The sequence below is a fragment of the Hylobates moloch genome, unplaced genomic scaffold, assembly GCF_009828535.3.
Source record: "Hylobates moloch isolate HMO894 unplaced genomic scaffold, HMol_V3 SCAFFOLD_1, whole genome shotgun sequence".
In the NCBI taxonomy this organism is placed as follows: Eukaryota; Metazoa; Chordata; class Mammalia; order Primates; family Hylobatidae; genus Hylobates; species Hylobates moloch.
The window spans coordinates 175,449,917-175,475,287 of NW_026652276.1; the positions used below are offsets into that span (position 1 = coordinate 175,449,917).

The 25,371-nt window shown below is 33.9% G+C and overlaps 1 protein-coding gene across 1 annotated transcript in view; it reads left to right on the forward strand.

Annotated features, from left to right (window-relative positions):
• Positions 1-25,371, forward strand: part of SEMA3D (semaphorin 3D) — a 123,706-nt gene that overhangs the window by 12,197 nt on the left and 86,138 nt on the right. The window contains exon 2 of the mRNA XM_032761199.2: positions 12,775-12,935. Coding sequence (XP_032617090.1) covers positions 12,775-12,935 — 161 coding nt within the window. The remainder of the gene's footprint in view (positions 1-12,774; positions 12,936-25,371) is intronic.

A 25,371-nucleotide genomic window follows, 5' to 3' on the forward strand; every position in this document is an offset into this window, starting at 1 on the left:
TCTAAAGGCAATTTTTATTGGGATAAAATCCAGTCAACTACCTTTTGGTGGAAAACTCTTTTTGAATAGATCTTGTAAGCAATTGGTTTACTATTCTATAAACTATTGAGGAGCAAAAGTTTTTATGTGTAACTCTCATTTCATAATTCAACTTCCCTAAATTTGGCTCTAATTTCTTGAGCCTTATTAAAGGAATTTTCACAGTGAGATTTTTCTGTACATGTGTATGAATATAAATTCAATGACGGTTTTAAAAATAATGTCATTAGGTCTTTTTTAAACAGAAGATTTGACAAACACTTCTCTGATTTCTTAAGAACTAGTGATACACAGTTTGCATTTTTGTAATAATCCTTTAAACATACTGCTTTAATCCAACTAATTCGAAAGAGGCATAAATTAGAACGAAAGTCCTTTTTACTTATAAAGATGGTCATAAAGGGGTTTATTTGGCTAAAGCCACAGTGAGCCAGAAACAGTTTGGAAATTAAGATAAATACTTCAGTAATCCTGATGCAGTGGTGAAGTGGAAGAAGCAATAGAAGTGAACCTGTCTGTTGGAATATTCAGTGAAATATAAGTAGAGACCTTTTGAAAAAAATCTTGTTTATCGAAGTAATGCTAAACATTAAAATATAAAATATAGCTGTAATGGGTGGTGGGGCTTAGAATTAGAAGATAAAGACAGGTTTGAGCTCTTTCTGTGACATTAACAGTCTATGTACCATTAGAATAATTAATTGTCTTTCTGAGTCTAGGTTTTCTCATCTGGAAATTAAGTTCTTCTTGGGGATCAAATTAAATAATAAATGGGAAAGTTCCTCAGATGTTACAAACCACAAAATGGAGGTTGTGACAGATTTCAAAGACAGACCATACATGTTTTAATTAATTGAAGGAATATATGAAGAAAATTTGAGGTATTTAAGAATATAATTGTAGTTGAGCATCTTGGGTAGAATTTTTGCTACCACAGATAACAGCAAAGATATTTGAAATGAAAGTCTACAATGCATCCTCATCTTGACACCTTTTTTCCAAGTAAATGCATGTTAAATTATTGTACTTCACTTCTTTGTATGAAAAAAAAGCTGAGGGAAAAAGCTTATATATCATTGCTTTAAACTAAACAGGTCATTGATCACTTCTAGCAATTAAGGAATAAGCTAGTTAGGGATTTGACCAATTTAGAATTGTAACAGAAAAAAATACTTTGGCCACATTGCATAAATTAACACACACCATGAGGTAAAGTTTTGAGAGAAATTCTAGTGTGAGGAAGAATGAAGGAATTCAGCTCTTTAATGCAGGCAAGCTGAGAAAAACAGGGGCACAGTGTATTTTAAACCTTTCTACTCCAGGTGTGGTTCAAGCTGCAGTAGTATCAGCAAAATGTGAAAGCTTGTTTGAAATGCAGAATCTCAGACATACTCTGTGACTTCTAAACAAAAATATCTGTATTTCAACAAGAATCCTCGAATGCATGTTACATCCTGAAAAGTAATGTTCTAAGGATCCCCCTGATTCATGTGAGAATATGAAGATTAGAAAAGGAACCCCTTGTGACTGCAAAGCATTATCACAATTGGGTCTCTAAATAGCACATTAACTTCTCTAAATTATTAATAAGATGCCAATAAATCCTGATTTAGATCGAATGTAGCTAAACCAAGGCAAACAAAAATCAATAGTTTAAAATATTGTGAGTTAAAGCTTTATTAGACTTATGTATAAGAGGTGGTGTTGAAATACAGAAATGATTTAGACATTATTCTTACCTGCAAGGCTTCTAGTGTTTTTAAGGGACGAAATAAATAGACAAAATAATTGCAAAAAGAACAGTGCCATAGTATAAGTAAAACCAAAATTTTGAAAGAATTTAGAAGAATTTGGATATGAAACTGAATTTTGAGCATTGGAGGAAGTTTAAAATTTGTTCAATGAAGGATATGTTGGTATTGGAGTATTTTCATCATGAAATTGACCTAATTTAATTGTGATTGGGGGAAAATGAAATAGGCAGCATCACGTGGGAGAGACTGGTGGGAGAGCGAGTGTAGCAAAAGATAATTTATGAACCTGTTACAGTAATTTAGAGAAGTAGTAATATGGCGGGCAGTAGGAATAAATATATTCAAGAAGGGAGAATAGAAAACTTGCTTGATAGAATCTATAAGACTTTAAATTTAGCTGGATGCTGTGTAAGGAGGGTTAAACAGACTTAAAGTGATGGATTATATAAATGGAGGAAAGAAGAGTAAGGAAGAAAAACTAAAAGTGATTCAGAAATGTTGAGCCTGAGGACTAGATCATTTCATTGAAGTCATTAAAATCAATGAGATCAGATGATTGGAGGGAAAATTGACAATACGTAGCAAGCTGTGGCAAATTCTAAACTGCAACACTTGGGAGAGATGATGGGGTTGTGGGTGTGTATTTTGAAGTCATCAGCAGAGAACTAACAATTTATGGGAGAGAAACTAAGGAAGATAATGTATAAATGGAAAGCATTTTTTCATTGCTTATACCTGCTGATGGTACCTGAAATTGAAGAGAACAATATTACATGATGATATTTTTAAATTTCACTCTTGAAAGTGTATGTGCAAGTTCTGATGCAAATTCTCTGCACACCTTTACCAGATGATGCTCCTTGGGCAAGTGATTAAGAACTTTCATCTGGAGAAAACCTACAGAAAAGTCTCACAGATGATTGACATTTATTCATTTTAGATGAAAAGCCAAACTGAAATTTTCTTGAATCTATGAAAATTGAATTTTAGATAAAATGTCACACTGAGTGCCCAGTATGAGCAATGATCAATGATCAATTTTACATATATATATACACACACACATATATATTCTGGCAAATTATTTTAAATTTCATAATAGCAAGAGAGAGGGTGTGATTTGAACAGCTTCCAAGAAAAAGAGAAGACACATTCAAAGGCTTGGAAATACAAATGGTGATATGGTGTGACTGTGTTGCCACCCAAACCTCACCTTGAATTGTAGTTCCCATAATCCCCAAGTGTCCTGTGAGGGATCTGGTGGGAGGTAATTGAATCATTAGGGCGGTTTCCCCCATGCTGTTCTCCTTATAGTGAGTGAGTTGTCATGAGGTCTGATGATTTTATAAGCATCTGGCATTTCCCCTGCTTGCACTCGTTTTTCATCCTGCTGCCCTGTAAAGAGGTGGCTTCCACCATGATTGTAAGTTTCCTGAGGCCTCCCCAGCCATACGGAACTGTGAGTTAATTAAACCAGTTTTTCTTTATAAATTGCCCAGACTCGGGTATTTCTTCACAGCAGCTTGAGAACAGACTGCTACAGATGGCATGAGACATCTCAACTGTGACTGTCACAATTGAGAAGTTTCACATATGCCTTTTAACATTATTTTTTGATATACATATACTTGACTTTAATAGAATTAATTTTATAAAACAATATTGTTATAAAATAATGTTATCTGTTTTATATTACACACATAAATTTTGCTTTATTCCTTAATTGATAGTGATCTTAGTTTGAGGAATTATTTGTCTTGTCATATTGTCATATTTGTCTATTATTTGGAGTCAATAATAGATGTTGTATTAAATTAAGACCTTCCGATGTTTTCTACGTTAAATTTATATACTTGATTGAAACAAATACCAAATATGTGTGACATGGTGTTTAATTTTAAACATTCTTTGAAACTTGAAGAAGGAGAAATTCTGAATAACTTGAAGGAGGCTATGAAGCAATTGTCAAAGTAGTATCAATCGTGCTCAGAATGATACTCTCAACTTTTTTCCAGGAAGTTTATTCTATCGTGACATTGCTTTTCTGGAAATGTACTAGATATTTATAACACTAACTTTTTTACAGGTCAATAGGAAAAAGTTCCCACCAAAGCTTTTGAAAATTTAAAAGGACTCATTCTTATTCAAAGTATGAATTTACTCCGTAACTATAAATGATAAATCTCACAATGATGGATTATGTAAAGCATCCACTATTGAAAGCTGGCCAAATAAGAACAAAACGTAATTTAAAAGTATGGATGTGATAGAAATGTGACCATGTGTAACTGCCACACTCCTACTCCACAACCTGTCTTGGCAAGAACACAGACCCCATGACATAATAAGCTTAATTTGTTTCTAATTTATGTTTCCCTATGTGATATCATCTGTTTTATTATTGGTATAGATAATGTTCTAAGACCTAATGAACAGAATGATCTCTAACATTCCATCACAGAAAAGCAAGAGGATTTGTTTGTGTTCTTTCTGATCTGGACTTGCATTTGCAAGGAGATAATGGTTAGTGTGGATAGCATAATGATATCTAAGAGAGCATAATAATAACATAATGTACACCTGCAATTTTGAAGCAGTCTTTTGTAGGGCTTTTAGGTTTGACTAATATTTTTTCTTTATATGCTTTGAACAATTAGCTTTAGAGACTAAATGTACACAGTAGAGAATCATAGGTAATTTTGTGTTGGTAGAGGTGAATTATGAGTTATCTTGATAACCAGAAAGTTTTCACATGATCTCAAGCCTCAGAAAACATATTGGAGGTCAGCTGATGCCAAGTTAAGATGAGCTAATTTTCCCAATGTTAAATCTAAGAGAGAATCCATGCCTTGCCTTGGACAAAAAGCTGTAGTATTTTTTTTTTTTTATTATACTTTAGGTTTTAGGGTACATGTGCACAATGTGCAGGTTTGTTACATATGTATCCATGTGCCATGTTGATTTCCTGCACCCATTAGCTCGTCATTTAGCATTAGATGTATCTCCTAATGCTGTCCCCGCCCCCCCCACCCCCCACCCCACAACAGTACCCGGAATGTGATGTTCCCCTTCCTGTGTCCATGAGTTCTCATTGTTCAATTCCCACCTATGAGTGAGAACATGCGGTGTTTGGTTTTTTGTCCTTGCGATAGTTTACTGAGAATGATGTTTTCCAGTTTCATCCATGTCCCTACAAAGGACACGAACTCATCATTTTTTATGGCTGCATAGTATTCCATGGTGTATATGTGCCACATTTTCTTAATCCAGTCTATTGTTGTTGGACATTTGGGTTGGTTCCAAGTCTTTGCTATTGTGAATAGTGCCGCAATAAACATACGTGTGCATGTGTCTTTATAGCAGCATGATTTATAGTCCTTTGGGTATATACCCAGTAATGGGATGGCTGGGTCAAATGGTATTTCTAGTTCGAGATCCCTGAGGAATCGCCACACTGACTTCCACAATGGTTGAACTAGTTTACAGTCCCACCAACAGTGTAAAAGTGTTCCTATTTCTCCACATCCTCTCTAGCACCTGTTGTTTCCTGATTTTTTAATGATGGCCATTCTAAGTGGTGTGAGATGGTATCTCACTGTGGTTTTAGATGTAGCTTTTCTTCAAAAAGCTGTAGTATTTTTGAAAATTATGGGAAGAAGCTTTGAAGGCACTCCATAGAAATGATGCTGTGATACTAACTCAGCATAAAAAGCCCTGGAACTTTAGAGATCGGAGGAGAAATGCTGAATTTTGGGGGAAGGCAGAAGTAGAAAGGATGCTGAAAGGCTTAAAGAGAAATGTTTTTACTTAGACAGCTTTGTAGAGAATACATTGGAGATCTCACTATACTAAAGAAACTTGAGAATAGCCCTACTGATAAAACTGCTATTTCCTGAAGGAAAAAGAGAAGTGGGTAGGGCAATAATTTGTGCTGAATATCCTGAGATGGCAGGGAAAGGTGACTGTATTTTGATCTGGATCTATTTTTAGTTGTGAAGTTTCTCTGCTGAGGAATTTTACCCCTTAGATTGGAATACATTGGAACTTAAGCTTCTCCAAAGCTGATTTTCTTTTTAGCCCTGTGAATTTCTGTCTTTCATAAAATGTTCTTTAAAGAATGTGGGAAGCATTTTTTTTCTTTTTTTTTTTTTTTTTTTTTAATCTATGTATTCTTCTCTTGAGAGAAACTGACAACTCCACCCAGTTCGGGATCTCTGGCAATAAATGCAGGATTTCAAGGTTATAGGATCTTGTTCATTTAACACTCAAATACTGAGGAAGTCTGTGTTGCTTAATCCTAAATTTATTAGATTCAATATGACTCACCACTCCCTTCCTTTCTGGGGTGAAGAGGAAGAATATAGACCATCGGGTCAAATGTTTCCCTAGGCTGAATGAACAATTGTATTAAGGGACACTAAAAGGGAGATACAAAGAATTATTTTTAGAACAAAAGTATTTTAAATAAGAGCAGAGATTACCTAATCCTTATCCTTCCCCTTAAATAGGGGAGCATCTGGCTATCAATTAGGAGATTCATTTTATTAGGCTTGCTAAAGGAAATATAGATAAAAAGATATTTCCATTTTACTGTTAGAGATACTTAATGGTCTACTATGTTATATGGTTGTCCTTTGTCACAAGTATATTTTCATTTTTGTTGTGGATGAACATTTTCTCTCCACTAGGCTGTGAGTTCCATGAGGACAGGAGTGTGTCAAACTTGTAATCAATGTCTTTCCAGTATGTGCAGATACCTGGTGTTCTTAGATGAGTCAGTCATTGCCTGCAAAAGTCACATTTTGGGAGGGTAGTGACTCACTTTCTTGTGCTAGCAATCGGAAATTATTTTAAATATGATTATTAACTACATGTGGAAAACACATAATTTTCCCTGTGACTTCTGGTAAGATATCAAGAGGTGTTAATAAAGACAAATGCAGAAACTCTTCAAAAAATGCACACATACATACAAACGTGAAAATTTCATGTTGTTTATATGAAATTCGATCCTCGGAACCATTTCATTGTCCCATGGTGGTTTACTGATAATGGGTCAAGAACATCTTCTCTGTGTCATCCAGCCATCAAAATCCATAATATGCAATGACTTCTATATTTAAGCAAGTAGATAAATAAAAAATCATGTCCTTGCTTCATTAATTTTAGAAATAATGAGATTGTAGATTTTTCCAAAACTGTGTTGCTAGAACAAAAGTGGGAATTTGAACATCTGGGTGATTAAGATTAGAAACTGGGAACAAGGTAATAGAAGAATGCACTGCTAAAAGGAACAGTGAAAAAGAAGAATTATGGTGGATTAGGTCAAAGGTTTAGGGAGATAGAACAAAGGAGTCATTTAGGACCTAGAGGTAAGTGCTGCTGACATCCTGAGGAAGGGTGGGGCTGTTTAACCAATCACAGAGCTGGCCTCCTCTCAATGGCATGTGTGAAGCAACACACTCACCCTTTTACCCAAGGGGAAAAATAAAAAAAGTTCCTGTCCAAAAAGCTTTAAAACTATGGACAATCTGAAAAATCACATGCCCAAGAATTTCCAGTTTAGAATTTTTTTAAAAAAGCTCTGAAGTGTATTGCCAAATTATTAGTCTTCAACTTTGATGAGTTTGAACCCAGCAAAGCCAGCATCCATTTCTGATTTATGAAATCCACTGAGTGTCTTAGCTTTATGTGTTAAGATACAGGCTCTAAAATTACCAATTTTTTTTCTGTTTTGGTTGATAATCCTGTGGAAACAAAAATGACTTTGCTTGGTTTGGCAGAAATGCAAGAAAGATAAGCTGGTTGGAAAAGAGGGAACCTGTTCCAATCCCTGTCCCAAAGTCTTTTCATAATGTGTGCGTCAGCCTAAGAAATTTTAATATGTAATGCCTAAATCTAATTATTTAATTTGGCTACAATGAATTGTTGAAGGATGTTTAATCATTTTGCTGCTAGCATTGTCACAGGGCAATATTAAATCATTTGGAAATGATAATACCCCAGGTTAGTCACTATTTTTTCAGCTGTTTTTCTTGTCAAGTTGGTTTGAAACTAAACCCCATAGAATTGGTTATGATGAAAGAAAATAAAGCAAGTGGCTATATCAACTTTGTATTTATTTTTCTCACTGTGTAAGTAAAGACAAAAAAAATGACATAAACAGCTCTTAAACATCTTCCTCCTCTCATTGCCATAATTGAGGGACTCACCATGTTTCGGAACCTCTGGATAGTCTTCCTGACCCCACCTTTCCCCATTCTCATCCACTTGAATAATTTAGCCAGACTTATCTTTGTAACACTCAGCTATAGTTGTTGCCACTTTTCTGAATAAAACATTTTAGTAGCTTCCAATCACCTACATAACAACCAAAATCTTCAACCTGCCATCATAGGCTGTAATCATCTAGATGATGGCTTTATGTCTAGTCTCACTTATTTCCACCCAACATAGTCCCTATATTTCAGCAGAGCACATTTCCTCAGTCCTACAAATAATTATTAAGCACTGAATTTGTATCAGACTCTGAGCTAGGTGCTGGGAATTCTAAGATAATTACACCATGGTCTTTGCCCTGACAGAGGTCACACTCCAGAGTAGGAGACATATTAGAAGTGCAGTATGTATGTGCAACCTGGAGTAACATGTGCTCCTGTACAGCCTAGTGTTCATTCTGCCTGGAACAAATTTTTCTTTAAGTGTTTCCTCTCAAAATTCTATCTGTCTTTCAAGGCTGTGCTCAAATATCACCTCCTTTTAGAAGATGATGTATAATTAATTATTTGAAAGGTTTCACATTTTATATATACTTCTATTAGAATTTATTTCACATATGTTGGGTTTTATATACATAACTGATCTGTGAGCCCCTTGCAGACAAGGCTCACTAATCCCACGACCTTAACCCCATACTCGACACTTAATACACACTAAATCCTTATAAATATTTATGGATTTAATAGCATTTTAATATTATTCCATTATCATAAAAAATGCAGAGATGTTCTTATCTTACTAATTCTGATTTAATGGAAGATAAGATATATGCTTTTTAAATATATCTTATTTGGCCCAAAGCAGAGTTTAATAATCATACTCAAGACAGTATTTATTGACTTTTCCTATCTACCAAGCATGGTTCTAAGAACTTTATATAAATTACCTCCTTTAATCATCATGAGAACTATATGAGTTGGGAAATATTATGATTTCCTTTTTATACATTTTGTATAGACTTTTAAAAATATATCATTATCATTATAATGACTGACAGATACATAGCACTTACTATGTGCCAGATGCTATTCATAATGCTGATCATGCATTAACTCGTTTATTCCTCACACCAACATGGCTTATTACATCATTTCTGTTTTTATCCTCACTTTATAGATGAGGAAACTGAGACACAGAGAGGTTAAGTGACTCATTCTAGATTACACAGCCAGTGAGTTGGGAGGCAGGATAATGCCCTGGTGGCCTGGACCTAAACTTCATCCTCTTACTCATTATGAGAAGTAATATTTCATTTTCATTTTGTAATTAACAATGCGATGCATGGTTCAAAATAATTGAATATTATTCATAGGAACTTGAAACAATAAGGATGTCGATTATATACACTACTTACTCCACTAGTTGGGTCAAAATAAACCCCTGGGCATGCTTTTACATAGTTTTGATTTTGCTGATTTCAGTCTTTGTTAAATAAGGGAAATTGCGTGGAAGACATAGAATTGCCTGATTGAAATAAGGTTTGTGTGAAATACATTTTCTTGTTAAGGCTTTAGATTATATTTGTTTACTTTTTGTCTTGGTTCCATTCTTCTCTTCTCAGTTCTACTTTACAATCTGTATGGCGTATTTGTTGGATATTATCACTGCATTCGGAACTGCTAAAAAATATTACACCATTGGGTGTCTAATCTGAAAAATGATTAAAGTTATATTTAGCTTAATAGAAAAATAATTAGTATCAATTTCAGACTTCTATCCAATGTACACAAAGGATGATCCATAAATGTTAGTAAGACATTTATGTTCAGTAAAGTCCTGCTCATTTGAGATTTCAAATACCATGTCTTCTTCAGCATACTGCCTTTTGCTTTGTAAAAAACTAAGATAAAACCCAGCTTAGAAACTAAGGGAAATAACATTTAACCATTATAAAGTAGAAAAAGAGAAGGAAGGAAATGCTAAAAAATATGAAATAATAATAAAGCCCATTGTTGATAGACGGAATATGTGGCCATTATATTTAAGGTACTCAAATATCATTTTTACAGAGGTTAAAACTGCCATGATACTTTTTAGAATTATCTTGGTGCCTGTATCCTAGACATTATCTGTTTTTATCTTTCTCATCAATTAATAATAGGCTACTTTTAAATAATAAATTGGTTAAAAGTCAGTTAGCATATAATGGGCTTTAATAAAATGATGAATATTATTACCTTATTAGCATTCAGTATTCTAGGATTTAAAAAATAAGATAATATTGCAAGTACTTGAGGTAAAATCTAATGAAAGGATTTGGATAACTTACAGGAGTCTGTGCATATCACAATTATAAATAAAACAAAGAATTGGGACCTAAAGAGAAGTGTCAAAAAAAAAAAAGAAAGAAAAATCAAGACTGCAGACTCCAATTCAGTTATCAACTTTGCTGCTACGTAGTTTTGTAACTTTAGGGCATATGACTTCACCTCAAAAGGATTAAAGAGCTTCATTTGTATAACTATGCATTTGCATTAATTTAATTTCAAGGTCTATTCTAGCATTAAATTTTTGATATCATTACTGGATTACTGGTTCAGGGTCATATCTCTTTCAGAGTACATTTTCTGGGATTCAGTTTCTTTCTTTACATCTTCTTTCTGCACATATGAAATAGAAAAACTTCAATTCTCCAAACACAGGCATCAATCTAAATACTATCAAAATTAGGATGGGCAAAAGACAAGCTGCAGACTGGAGATAATATTTGCAAAAGATATATCTGATAAAAGACTGTAATCCAAAATATATAAAGAACTATTAAAACTCAATGATAAGAAAACTAACAACCTAATTTTTAAAAATGGACAAAAGGCCTTAACAGACATCTCACCAAGGAAGATACACAGATGGCAAATAAGCATATGAAAAGATTCTCCATATCATATGTCATCAACAAAATACAAATTAAAACAATAAGATACTGCTACACACCTATTGGAATGGCCGAAATCGAAAACCCTGATACCACCAAATGCTAATGAAGATATGGAGCAATAAAAATTCTCATTCATTGCTAGAGGAAATGCAAAGTGGTATAGACACTTTGGAAGGCAATTTGGCAGTTTCTAACAAATCTAAACAGAAGACCCAACAGTCATGCTCCTTAGTATAATATTTACTCAAAAAAGTTGAAAACTATGCGTATTAGTCCATTTGCACACTGCTGATAAAGACATACCCGAGACTAGGTAATTTATAAAGAAAATGAAGTATAATGGACTCACAGTTCCATGTGGCTGAGAGGCCTCGCAATCATGGCAGAGGGCAAAAGGCCTGTCTTACATGGTGGCCCACAAGAGAGAATGAGAGCCAAGCGAAAGGGGTTTCCCCTTATAAAACCATCAGCTCTCATGAGATTTATTCACTACCATGAGAACAGTACGGGGAAACCACCCCCATGATTCAGTTATCTCCCACCGGGTCCCTCCCACAATATTTGGGAATCATGGAAGCTACAATTCAAGATAAGATTTGGTTGGGGACACATCCAAACCATATCACTATGTCCACACAAAAACCTGCACACAGGTGTTTATGGCAGCTTTATTCATACTTGCCAAAACTTGGAAACAACGAAGATGTCCTTCAGTAGGTAAAAATTTAAATAAACTGTGGTACATCCAGGCAATAAAATATTAGCACTAATAAAGGATGAGCTATCAAGCCATGAAAACATGGAGCAAACTTAAATGCATATTACTAAGTGAAAGAACCCAATCTACAAAGGCAACACATGTATGGTTTAAACTATGTGACATCCTGTAACAAGCTGAACTTTGGAGACAGTAAAAAAATTAGTGATTGCCAGGGGGAAGGGTGGGGGAGAAGGATGAACAGGTGGAGCACAGACAATTTTTAAGGCAGTGGAAGTACTCTATATGATACTACAATGGTTGATACTTGTCATTATTCCTTTGTGAAAATATATAAAATATACAACACCAAAATTAAACCCTAAACTATAAAGTTTGGATGATTAATATGTGCCAACGTAGGTTTATTGATTGTAATAATTATACCACTGAGGTGGGGGATGTTGATGATGGGAGAAGCTATGAATGTGTGGAGCAAGAAGTATATGGGAAATTTCTGTATCCCCCTGTCAGTTTTGCTATGAACCTAAAACCCCTCCAAAAAAAGAAGTGTATTTTTTAAAAAGTAGGAAAAAAATGCTAAGAGATTTATGACACACTTGATTTGATGTTTACTTTGTATACATTAATTTTATAGATTTGCAAATATTAATATAGATAGATGTTTTAAATGATAATTTAAGAATGTTAACATTCTTAGGGTTGTAAAATATTTCGTATTTAATTTTTTGTATATTTACATGTTTTTATTCATTTTAATACTGTGTGTTTTTCACACATAAATATTGTGTTAAGGTACAAATATATTGCATCCATTTCTAAATAATTATGTTGAAAACTGTAATTACATATAGCTATATTGGCCCTTTTATGCTGTATGTATTCATTTACAAAGTGGGACAATATGTATATTTAGGCAAGTAAATATTTTGCCTATTACTAATTCTTTTCTTTCTTTCTTTTTGTCTTTCTTTCTTTCCTTTCTTTCTTTTTCTTTCTTTCTTTCCTTTTCTCTCTCTCTTTTCTTTCTTCTTCTTTCTCTCCTATCTTTCTTTCTTTTCTTTTTTCTTTCTCCTTTCTTTTTTTTTTTTTTTTGCTTTCCGTAGACTTGCTGCTTTCAAATAGCTGTATTCCCTTTTTGGGTTCATCAGAAGGACTGGATTTTCAAACTCTTCTGTTAGATGAGGAAAGAGGCAGGCTGCTCTTGGGAGCCAAAGACCACATCTTTCTACTCAGTCTGGTTGACTTAAACAAAAATTTTAAGAAGGTCAGTATATTTATATATACATTTGGTTAAATTCATTTACTTTCATCTCCCTTCTTCTCCCATTTTGTTTTGCTTTGTTTTAAGGGACACAGCGTCAAATGTAGTGCATCATGTACATGTCAAAAAGCAGCATAAAGAATATATTGCCTCTGATACACATTCTGGATTTCTATGGATTTAAGTACATATGCATGTTCTTTATTTAGAGTGAATAAATATAATAAAAGCTTTGAAAATATAAACGAAAACATCAAAAATTAGTATACACTAGGCTATATAATAGAAATGCGAAGTTTGAGATTGAAGAAATGACAAATTAGTTATACATCAAGAATGAATATTTATATCCCTAACAATAATTGTAAAATTAAATTTTATTAACTTTCAGTTCACAAATAAGCATACTTTCAAATGATAAAGTGGCTATAATAACAAACACCATACTGCTTTTTCCACACTCTCATTTCACATCTGAACAGGTTTCTCCTACAAGTCAATCACTCTCAGCAAGTAAAGATGAATAATCCCCCAACTATGGGTTCCTTAAGACAATCTTACCATGACAAAGAAACATACACTAGTAATTTAAAATTCTAAAGGCAATTACTACTATGTCCTACATTTTCAACTACCAGTGTGAAACCCAGAGGAAAGGGTGGCACACTTGAGATATTGTCTATTAACTAGTACTTTAGCAAATATCAATATCTATGCAGGCAGAGATAGATGCTAAGACTGGCAGAGATTGAATGGCTGATAAGATTACATAGTATCAGATCTCTTCTGCATCTTTGAAACATCTTCTATTGTCTTTTTAACCCATCTTTGTCAGAAGCATTGAAAAAAAAGACTAGGAGCAATTGCAAGGTTTAAATCCAATAGTTACCAATATTGAGTTCTTCAAAGAGAATTGTTTATAGGTCATCCTAGGACTTTGGACTTTGAAGCTACATACAGTATGTACAATGACCTTAGACCTTAGTTTTTTACAAAGCAAAAGGCAGTATGCTGAAGAAGACATGATATTTGAAATCTCAAGCTATAATGACCACTTTAACCCTCTAATTGTGAGATTTAATAGCCAAATATCAGTTGCTCAATTACTTTAGAATTATTTGTTCTCAGGGCTTTAGTCTACACAAAACATTTATCTTCATATGTAGTAATATTACTTAATTTCTGAAATAGAACAATGATATTTGGTTTTTAGTCAATTAACTTTTAAGTAGTTCTTTCACACATTTTTAAGGCCTACCAAAGGAAAAGGAGTTATTTCTTATAAAGGCTCATACTTAATAAAGAAATTATTTCTGCAAACGTATACACATACATTTCATGTAATCTGTGTTTTCCGATGAAAAAATGAGGGCTAAAATACTGGTAGCAATTGTTTTTGACTTCTGTTAATCCAAACACACTAAAAAACTCATATGATTATCTTTAAAAAAATTAAAGTTATCTGGTAGCTTGGATATTGTTTAACGTAAAATAAAATAAGCAGTTGATTATGCACTAGAATTTGAAAGTTTGTCCTCCATTCTAATCTAAAATTATAGCTCCATTCCATTTTTTTCTTAAGGCTGTATTTTTTCTTCAGAACTTTCTTTTAAAAATACTCATACTCCTAGCATGAGCCAATCGATGGCATCAAGTAACATCTTAATTTTCAGTAAATATCTTAGCAGGGGATGACATGTTTTATGAAAGTGGCCAAGGAAAAAAATCTTAGCTAACTTTGCAATTTTGCTTTAAGAGATGCTGCATAGCTTAAAAGGCATTTTTTCCAAATATGTCTGAGTTTTACCATATTAGCAAAAAGCAATTCATACTTTTAAGGGAATTTGTTCTTGTTCTGTTCTCTGCCTTCAGGGATTGGAAGAAAAAGTCCCTTTATCTGAACTGAGTGTATTAGATCATTGCTTAAAATAAATTCTTATAGCATAACTTCCTGCTGTGACTATTTTAAGCAAATCTCTCTTTGGCGATGTTCCATGCATGAAATGTGCTAATATTTTAAAAAGTAAATGTTTATGAAGTATCAATTTATCTTATGATATTATTAAAATAAAGTTATTTGAATACATTATGAAATTAGATGTTGTCTACGTAACTGATATTTCTTTATATCTGTATAAAATGTATAATTCATAAGGGGATTATGTATGCAAAGGTAATAATTTATGTTATATAGGTATCCACCATTCCAACTTATATAAATCACTCTATTGCTAAAGATACTCCACAGTAGCACATAAGTGTCAAAATGTAGTACTTTAGCAGTGTTTAGACCCACTTGGTTTGCATTGGCTCAGTGCCCCTCGGCAAAGATCCAAACTCTTCTGCGGAGGAAACCACACATGTTGGGACTCTGAGGCGCTGAAGGCTCTCCTTTGTACTCTTTAGAGTTAAAGCAATCTACAACATATAATTGAGTTATCAGTGACTGGTTGGGCTTTTTTTTTTTCCCTTGGAAAGTTAAAAAAAAAAATCTGTAGAAAATACTCAATTAAGTTAGCAAAATTTACAATATATGTGAACTTGGAGGTTTTGTACAAACAAGGCTGTGCCTATTAAAAAAGGCCATTAATATTCATATTTGCCATGGGCAGTTAGCATAGAAATCACCAGAAATTATAGCAAAATCATTCACAAAATTCATTTTGTAATAATTATTTAATAATACCTTTTTACTATCTTTACTCTTGTTTAGACTAGATTTTGAGTCTACTAGAGTGAATAGTGCAGGTATATAATTAGTAAATATTTGACAAATAAATGCAGAGGAAGAAAGTCAAAATTAATTAGATTTTTGGGGAACATTTCCACTATCTAGAAAATAAAAATTAAGTAGACAGTTGTTTTTTGTTTCTTTGCTTTTTAAATTCTCTGGCATTTAAAGAAGATGGATGAGATTATGACCTTTTATCTTTTTTGAAAATTTTTTTGAGAGGAAGGACTATTTCTATAGGGACTTAGGCTTAAAAGCAAGTATAAGCACACATTGCAAGGATGTGACACCTCACAACTTAACTATCCCAAAGCTTAACGATTCCAAAGTTTGTCCGTAAGGCCTCTCTTCAGCTGGGGAATACTAGTGGACTCCTCTGGGACGGGATCTGGAAAGATGATGCGCACTGATTTGACAGTTCCTTCCCCCAACACTAGATCAAATGGAACAATCAGAACCAGAAGTGATCACATTGTGAGAGAAGGACATGGATCAAGAACTGTATTTACCATTTCCGACACTTTTGTTGTAGGTTGAGTTTCTCCAGAAGCCAACTCTGAGATGAAGATTAGCTCATAAGAGAGTGCTCTTGGAATCAGCCCAGTGGGAGGAAAGCTAGGAAGCAGTATTAGGCAAAGGGAGAATTGAGCTGTGACGTAGTCCCAGCAAAAGCCTCAGCCGGCAGGCCAAGCTGATAATGTGGCAAATATTTCAATATATTTTTCTAGTGTCAGTGATAATACCATTTTTAACTTAGTTTATCCTTTTCTCCTATCTAATCTGTTCACCACAACCGTAAGAGTTATCGTCACAAAATTAAAAGTCTGAATGTGTCTCACTCACTTGTACAACTCTGGCAGTTTTTCTTAGGAACTTGAATAAACTCCAGGCTTCTTAGCATTGACTTCCAAGGCTCTTCCTAGCCCGTTTCCACCCTGTTTCCAGTCTCACTGTTAACTATTCATTGTTCTCTCACATGCACTCTATTGTCTGCTTCTCTCTCCCCACACCTCTTTCTCCTTTACTCAAAGCACCCTGTTTATTCTTCATAAAATAAAGAATTTACTATCAAGTTCTGTACCTTTTCTAAAACTTCCTGGATTTCACTTTCTTGCTCATTTCACTGCTCTTCATTCTTGAAAGGCTTTATCGAATTATATTCTTGTCACCTTTTGCTCTCCAAGGCTTCACCTCACCCTCGGGAAATGTAAGTGTTCTTCACTTTTACTGGAGCATTTTATATATTTATGTCAATGTCAGATGTCCTAGCTGATAGTGTTGTCAGTATTCATTTGTGTCAGTATGTCTTCATCCACATTATACATTCCTTGAATAAGGGGATAATTTTTTGTGCACTTCTGATTCTCTTTTAGCGCACTGCACAATGTCTGATACATAAAATACACTAAGTAGTGTGTTTCTTTAAATTTTGAATTTGTGATTTTGTTAGTTTTCCTTTTTTGACTAAGAAACCACTATATTACTTTTATCAATTAGCATAGAATAGATAGCTAACAGAATGAAAGACGCCGAATTTGGCTTAAAAATAAGAAAATTTGTTATATAATATGAATATGTTCGGAGTTTGAGTGACTACAAAGATGAAAATATCATCTGCTTAATGATGTTATCGAGGACCCATTTCTTTCTCTGTCAGCCATTCTTGGGATTGGCATTATCTTTAGGTTGGTAGCAAGATGGCTGCCACAGTTTTCATGGGTCACATCCAGACAAAGAAATATAAATGGAAAAATAGATCATCACTTATATCCCTTTTTTAGGAGCAAAAAAACTTTTGCAAAACCCTCTCTTTCATCTCATTGGCCAGAAATATATTAGTTTCAACTCTCAAACTTGCAAGGAAAGGAGGGTAACTATGAGTTGCTTATATCAATCACCTCAAGTTGAAGGAATATTCAGGAACCAAACACTTTGATTACTACGCTTACAGAGAGGGAGCAGAAAACAAACTGTCTTTAAAAGTTAATTGACTTAGAAGACTGATTTTTTCTTTTTCAATTTAACACAGGTAACCCAAGGGAAACATAAAAGTTTTCTCAGCCAAACAAAAAGAAGTATATATTGCCTATTTGGAAAGACTTATAAAGATTAGCTAGTTCTACAAGAAAATTATCTGAAAGAATTTATTTTTCTTTCAGTAGATAGCTTTGGAAAGTATTTGTTGCCAGTATTTTTTTCATCTTGTGTAGTAAAAATTGAAAAATCTGCTAATCCTCATAAATAATTATTTTGCTTGTACAAGAGTTTATTTGCCTCTGCAAAAGTTTTCTCTGATTCATGATTTAATATAAACTTCATGAAATCTGGTCTGCTGTAAATCTCTTTAATTATGGTGAAAACATATAAGTTTTCTCCCTTTAGTATTTTGACTGTTTTGGGGGGGGTGACATTGATGAGAAAGAGTGTCTTATAACTTAGTTCAAAGACTTACATAATATGTTATTCTATAGTCATAGCATTTAGCATTATCACTAAATATTTAATGTACAGAAAACATTTTTTAAAAAATCAAATAACTAAATATGACTTAAGCATCATTTAATATATATCTTAGTGTAATTATACATAAAATAATGCCACTTTTATTGGTTTGGTTTTGTCAGTTTCTGCAGCTGAAACAACTAATACGCATTATAGAAATAAAACTTAGGATACTTTATAAGTGACTACACTTTGAATATTTTTTTCTTTTGCCCTTCTACTTGAGCCAGCATTTCTTTTTCATTTGGTTCAACAAAAATCCATTGAGTATCTACTATTAGCACTAAGCATATTGTAATAGAATACAAAACTCAGATCTTGTCATTGCTCTAATCTTAGGGAGACAAGGCATAATACAGTTACAAGGAAAGTTGGAAAATTTTAAATGTCCAAAATAATGAGACAGACCACATATGGTAGAAATCCAGAGAGAGGAAAACAACTACATGATGTTCATGGTTTTGAACTAGTACAAGATGGATGAGTAAAATTTGGATTAATGTTAACTGGTTAATTTAAAATGTTTGCATTTAAATTTGGAACTTGGGGTTTGTTGTTTCCTTGTTGTTCAGTTCGAATGGGGAAAAATATGTTTGAGAAATGGAGCAGAAAACAGTCTATTCTCTATTCTATATGTAGATTTTTCACTTGATCTTAGCCAAAAGGCGAGAAGCGATGTATGTAGATTTCTCATAGTTTAAATTAAGGGAGCTGCATTTTCCTGCCCCAGCCCTTAACATCCTACTCTGTCACCTGAGTCAGAGGAAGTATATAAAAGAATAACTTTAATAGTCCTTCAGAAAGGTGGCCAACTGTGAATAGACGTTTATATCTATTTATCATTCATTTACAAGTGATGCATTAGAAGCCTGTTCAGTGTAGACATTATAATAATGAATGTGTTTGACATTTGTACAATATGTTTTAAGGACCCATGGTTTCTAAACAAATGATTCGAAACTACATAGTAACTGTCAGTTTGAGTACAAGTGAACATTCTCTACTTCAGCCAGCCTTAAGTAGTCCTAGTAATAATTCATATAAAATCCAGAGCCCTCTCTATGTAAACTTCAGGAATAATGTATACAAGCTGAAAGTCTTCCCCTCCCTCTTTCTCAGTCTTTTTTTTTTTAATGGAGTCATAGTTGATGGTAAAAAAAATATGCAATACTCTCTGTTTGGTTATGTTACTTAGTTGGACTTTTGAGTTAATGAATTGTTGGGATCCTTCCATATGAAAATGTTACTTATTTTGGAAGCAGTTCAAACCTGCAGGGATGGAACAAGTCTCTAAACCAGGATGCAAGCAAAGGGTCACAAAGAAAAATGACGTATGACTTACCAAGCTGAGTACTGCTTTTGTGTCTATATTATTCAAACATTTATTTGTTGGCTTTCTTTTTCTCTTTCTCCTTCCTTCCCTCCCTCCCTTCCTCCCTCCCTCCCTCCCTCCCTCCCTTCCTTCTTTCCCTCCCTCCCTCCCCTCTCTCCCTCTCTCTTTCTCTTTCTCTCCTTCCTTCCTTCCTTCCTCTCTCTCTTTCTTTCCTTTTCTCTTTTCCTTTCTTTCTTTCTCTTTCTTCTTTCTTTTTGCATGTAATTGTAAAAATTACTCAGATTACTTGAAATCCGTAATGCCATGCCCTTATGTTTGAGCATTTATATTGTGAAAATAACTAACCTAAATGAATTTATAGTTTTACATATAATAATTTCCAGTGGAATATTTAAACACCCTTCTTTGCCTAACATAAAAAAGAGCTTTGTTATTTCCCTTTCTTTAGGTAAGTCTAGAACAAGAGTTCTGATACACGAAGACTCTACACTTGCTTGTTTGATATTAAGTATAAGCAAAAATACTATTATAAATCAGAATGATCTTCTGACTCCAGTTCTATTAACTTACTCTATGGCTGAATAAGACATTTCTATCTAATGCTTTAGCTTCTAAGAAGTCTATTACATAGTGGGAAAAGAATAGAATAAATAATCTTCTCACTTAAAATCAAATTATTTGTAAAACAAAATCATCAGTCTTTTAATTCTTATTTAATACTTGAAATTGAGAAAATAGAAACACTCGGAAAGCATGTGGACATCCTAATAAATTAACTTTTGGTATAAGGCACCCTGCTTAGTTTCATGTGATTAATCTGTTTCCATTGCCTGCCGAGCATATGCTATCTAGTAATCACAGAGTTAAAACAATCGACTCGTTCATGGATGTGCTGGCTCCCTAGCCCGGGTGCTGATGTGCAGGTCCCATCTGGTCACTGTAATGGACTGTCGGGATATTGTCAGACTGCTCAGACCTCGCCAGAACTCTCACAAGAACTCCTTCTCTGTGTCCAATTCTACGGGAAACTCTGCAGATTACTTTTCAAATAATAATTATTGAGCACTCACTATGCCAGATTCTGTGCCAGGTGCTAAAGGTGGTAGGAAGAAAAAGCAATGTTCCTTGACACCAGACATCAGTGCTTACTAAACTTCAGTAAGTCATGGATTAGAGGTGTTGAATAGTATTCACTACAAAAGTTTGAAGTCCATCCACAAGAGTAATTGGACCACAAGTTCTAAATTACTGACCATTTGTGGACTTCTTAGATTTATTTTAATTTGTATGGTATATTAGCATTTCTCTCTCTTTCATGCAATACATATTTGTAGGTGTTTTTTTTTGTTTGTTTGTTTTATGAGATAGGTTCGCACTCCTGTCACCCAGGCTGGACTGCAGTGATGTGATCTCGGCTTACTGCAGCCATAACTTCTTGGGCTCAAATAATCCTCTCACCTCAGCCTCCTGAATAGCTGGCACTACAGGTGCTTGTCACCATGCCCAGCTGACTTTTATTATTTTTAATAGAGACAGGGTGTTGCCACGTTGCCCAGTCTGGTCTCAAACTTCTGGGCTCATGCAATCTGCCCACCTCACTTGTAATCCCAAAGTGCTAGGATTACAGGGCATGAGCCATGGCACCCGGCCTTGCAATACATATTTATTGAGGTTCTACTATATTCCTGATACTCTTCTAGATGCTAAGAATATAGTGAAAAATAAAACAGGTCAGACATTTGTGCTCATAGTGTCTTCAATTTGGGAATAGAGAGTTAATGGAGAAAAGGAAACAAATAAAATAGCACTTATTGTGAACTGTTATGTTAAAAAATGTGTGGTGTTCCTGGGAAACTGCTTCAGATTGGTTATTAGAAAAGACCTTTCTGGGGAGATGATAATAAAATTTACAGGTGTTTATAAGAAGGGATCATCTAGAAGAGGTCAGATGTATTTTAGGTAGAACAAGCTCTACCTAGAAGATAATAATGAAGTATTATTTTAAAGAGCAGCATTAGCTGGCATATACAAAGAAGCTCAAGAAATGTTTACTGCAAGTTTCTTTCAAATGAGTATTAACTTGGTGGAGATGATGATTTGTGTTTTAAGGCTGGGCTGCTGAGATTCACACCTACCTAAGGTCACAAACCAAGCGGCGATGCAGTAGGGACTCACATTCATGTGTTCTGATTGCATTGCATTTAATTGATCTTTACACCTGGAAAAAGGTCTCAAACTAAACTTACTTTTGAAAAAGAAAGTGCAAATGGATGTGATAAGCAAAAGTGTAGTAGAAGAGAGAGATGGTTGGTGGAAGAAGGCTAAAATGCAAGCGAGGCTTCTGAGCTGAGTCGGGAAAAGGGAAAGGGAAAGACAGTTGTCACCCAAGGCTTCATGCAGAAAAATCATGGAAAAGACCACGTTAGAATTTGCCTGGAACTCCATCTTCTGTATTGAAGCACATTTTCTTGGAAAATTTGTAGGCCTGCCTTCACATAAAAATCTAAAACAAAACAAAACAAAAAGAAATGGAGAATTAAACTTCCCTTCTGTAACAATTTCTATCTAAGCCAGGCCAGTACCCACTGCACAAGCTTTACCTTTGGCGCTGTTGCTCTTGTTTTGCAACAGGAAAACACCTCCCTGTCCTGGGAACCCACAGTAACCATTGCTCTTTTAGTTGTTCAAATCCTTGTATCATATAGCATTCAGAGTGACATTTTTTTCTTTAAAGCCATTTAAAAACTTGTACCCTGTTTTTTGAAAGAGATGGCCACTATCTCAAGGGTTCTGAATTTTTGTCTTTAATTAGGTTTTATGAATAAGTTTCAACTTTCTTTTGTGTGTCTCATTCAGTTGTTTTCACATCTCTGAATTAGGCCGAGGGGCATTTGACTGACCTTGCACTTGCTAACTTGAGTCAATTAAATTGCTTCTCCAAAGATGAAACAGAGCAGATATAATTAGAATTTCCTTTGGATGTTGTTATAAGGTCTTATCATTATTTGAATGTTTCTGTAACTTGCCTAACACTGAATAATTAAAAATTAATTGTCTGACATTTTCACCTTACTAAAAGATAAGTGTTCATTAATTATATAAATCATGAATGAAACAATAATTGTTAGGGATGCTGCAATATTTTATGAGTCCCTTCTAAGTATTTTTTCAAAGTGAAGTAAAAATAATAAAAGGACAAAAAGTTGTTTTGGATTTTGGACAGAGAAAAGTAAATAAAATCAATATAACTAGATCACAGCTTGTATTTTTAAATGCACACAGTTTCCACTACATTTGCGTAAAAAATTATTATTAAATTTTTTTAAGAACATGTTTAAACTATAACTTTATGCACAAAGCCTATTTAAGGGGGGCACTGAAGACAATTTTTATTTCAGTAATATGGTCTCGTTTCATACTAGCAAGCTATACAACTCTAAAAGAAAATATACAGATATATGTTTAGATAATAATATTTGAGCCTTCCAAGGTTAGCATGAAAAAATTAATCCTTTGGAAATGATCAATTGTGAAATACTATAAAGGCAAAATAAATATACTAATATGGGTAAGTCAGTAAATTATAGAATATGAGGACTGGCTCATGAGACATACTTGTTTTACAGTGTTGACCCATAAACCCCTATTTCCAAGTGAAGAAATTTTATAAATTTATTTACTTCTGTTTGCCAGTTTTCTGTTATCAGCTGGATCTATAAGAATTAGCACTCAAATTAAAACCAATTTGCAAGTATTTTTAATAATTGTTCAATTACTAGCTATACCCTGAATAAGTAAGTTGAGAGGAATTCTTAGGTTCTTCTGGATCCACAGAAAATATCTCCGTTTGATTTCTAATGTCTCCTGCATGTGGATAGACAGCAACAGTAAACTCTCTGCATATTTGCAGTCCTTGATATCAAGGCTCTAAGGTCCCAAAGACCACAACCCACCAAAATTATATCCTTAAAATCTGTATCTGGTGCATCAGCACAAGGTTAGTTAAGAATTAGTGTTTTGTGGGAATATTTCAGAGCAATTAAAATATGACCATTAGGCAATGGCATCTCTGTTTCTGGTATGACTCTCTTTAATAAGTGAAGGAAAAATATCTGTGGATGACTTTCTAAGGGAAAAATACAGTTACATCAGCTTTTAGAAACAGGGACATGTGCTCTGTTGTGTGCTGTTTCATGCAACTTTTAATATGTCAAGATACTGTGTGCAAGACACACTACAGTGCAAGAAGATTTATGTGGCATTTTATTGCTGATAAATTCAAAAGGCAGTAAGAATATTAATAATCACTGTCTCAAAATTGTTCATATTAACTATTGATCCTGAGGGCTGACTTTTAATAGATAATGTGGACGTTATATTTTTAACTATATGGTGTGACTTTTGTCTAATACTGATGCAATCTCAAAAAGTGTACTGACTAGGCCACTAAAATAATCCAGGAAACACAGTTACCTCTTGGGCTCTTGTACAACAATGCTGAAACTTCAGCCTATATGTGAAACATATCTTATTCTATACCCAATCACCCTATAGTTGGCATCTCTATTTTTCCCTTTATGTAACTGTGTGTCTCTCTGTCTTTCTCTCTCTATTTTCCCCCTCCACATGCATCTATACACACACACACACACACACACACACACACAGAGAGAGAGAGAGAGAGAGAGAAAGAGACTAGAAAAATATGAAAATAGTGGAATGCTATTATGTGTGTGTGTATAGTACATTATATATCACATTATATAAACATTATATATAATGTGATATATATATAACACTTCAAAAGATTATTGAAAATTTTGCCAATTCTATGTAAGAATAAGAGTGGATCTTTAAAAACGATTTTGTCTTGTTTTTTGTGTTTTTACATTGAATTAAGGGAAATTCTGTCTCTTTAAATTCTTTACCAATTAGGAATAAAAATGAATATTTTTAAAAAATCTCTTTATTCTAATTTCTAGATAGTATATAAGAAAAAAGTCCACCACAAATCATAATTAAACTGACATCTTTTCAATATTGACACGGCTATAATGACTCTTTTTCCCTTCTAAGTAAATGTTTAGAGTCTAAAAGACAATCAGATACATTATAGATTGTTTTTGTTTAAGGTAATTCTGTTTGTGATGACTAAACCTTGGCAGCATTGTGTCAAAATAAGCCAATATATAATTTCAATAAATCCTTATTTTTGAAGGTTTTAATTTTACTTTAAGAAGTAAAATTTTCTTTGTGATCCTATCTCAGAATCTCTGTGCTTGTATATAACATTTACTTGCTAATCAAAAAGTCAGTTCTTTGAAGCTTGTAATTAGTTGTATGGCTTCATCAACTAGGATGGTGCAACTCAAATTACAATTATGTGACTTATAAGCAATAACTGAAAATGTACAACAAAAACATTAAAGCATCTTCTACAGATCTGTATTCCTTTACAAAGAGAAAATATGTGCAATTGCTATTTTAGTGTCAAGTCCCTGAGACAAAATTAGAGTTGAAACTACCTAACTAAACCAAGCTATTATATTAGAGTTGAAACTATTAAGAGCAAGTAATTTAAAACAGACGATCAAAAGTAGAGACTGCTAAAGACACTGTTTACCAGTAAGCGCTCCACAATGCTCCCTGGGCACAGTGGTTTCATCTCATGTACTCTCTTGTCACTCTGTATCTCCCATCCTAACTCAGATCCAAGCACCTCAATTTTATGCCTTGGCTGACATACAGAAGGCCTTTCATAATTATATGTCTAATGAACAAATAGTTAATGAAGAGTAACTACTTGGTGCAAACTTTGAAACCTTTATTTAGATCTCAAAAATGATATAAAGAGTGCTTCCACATTTTGTCAT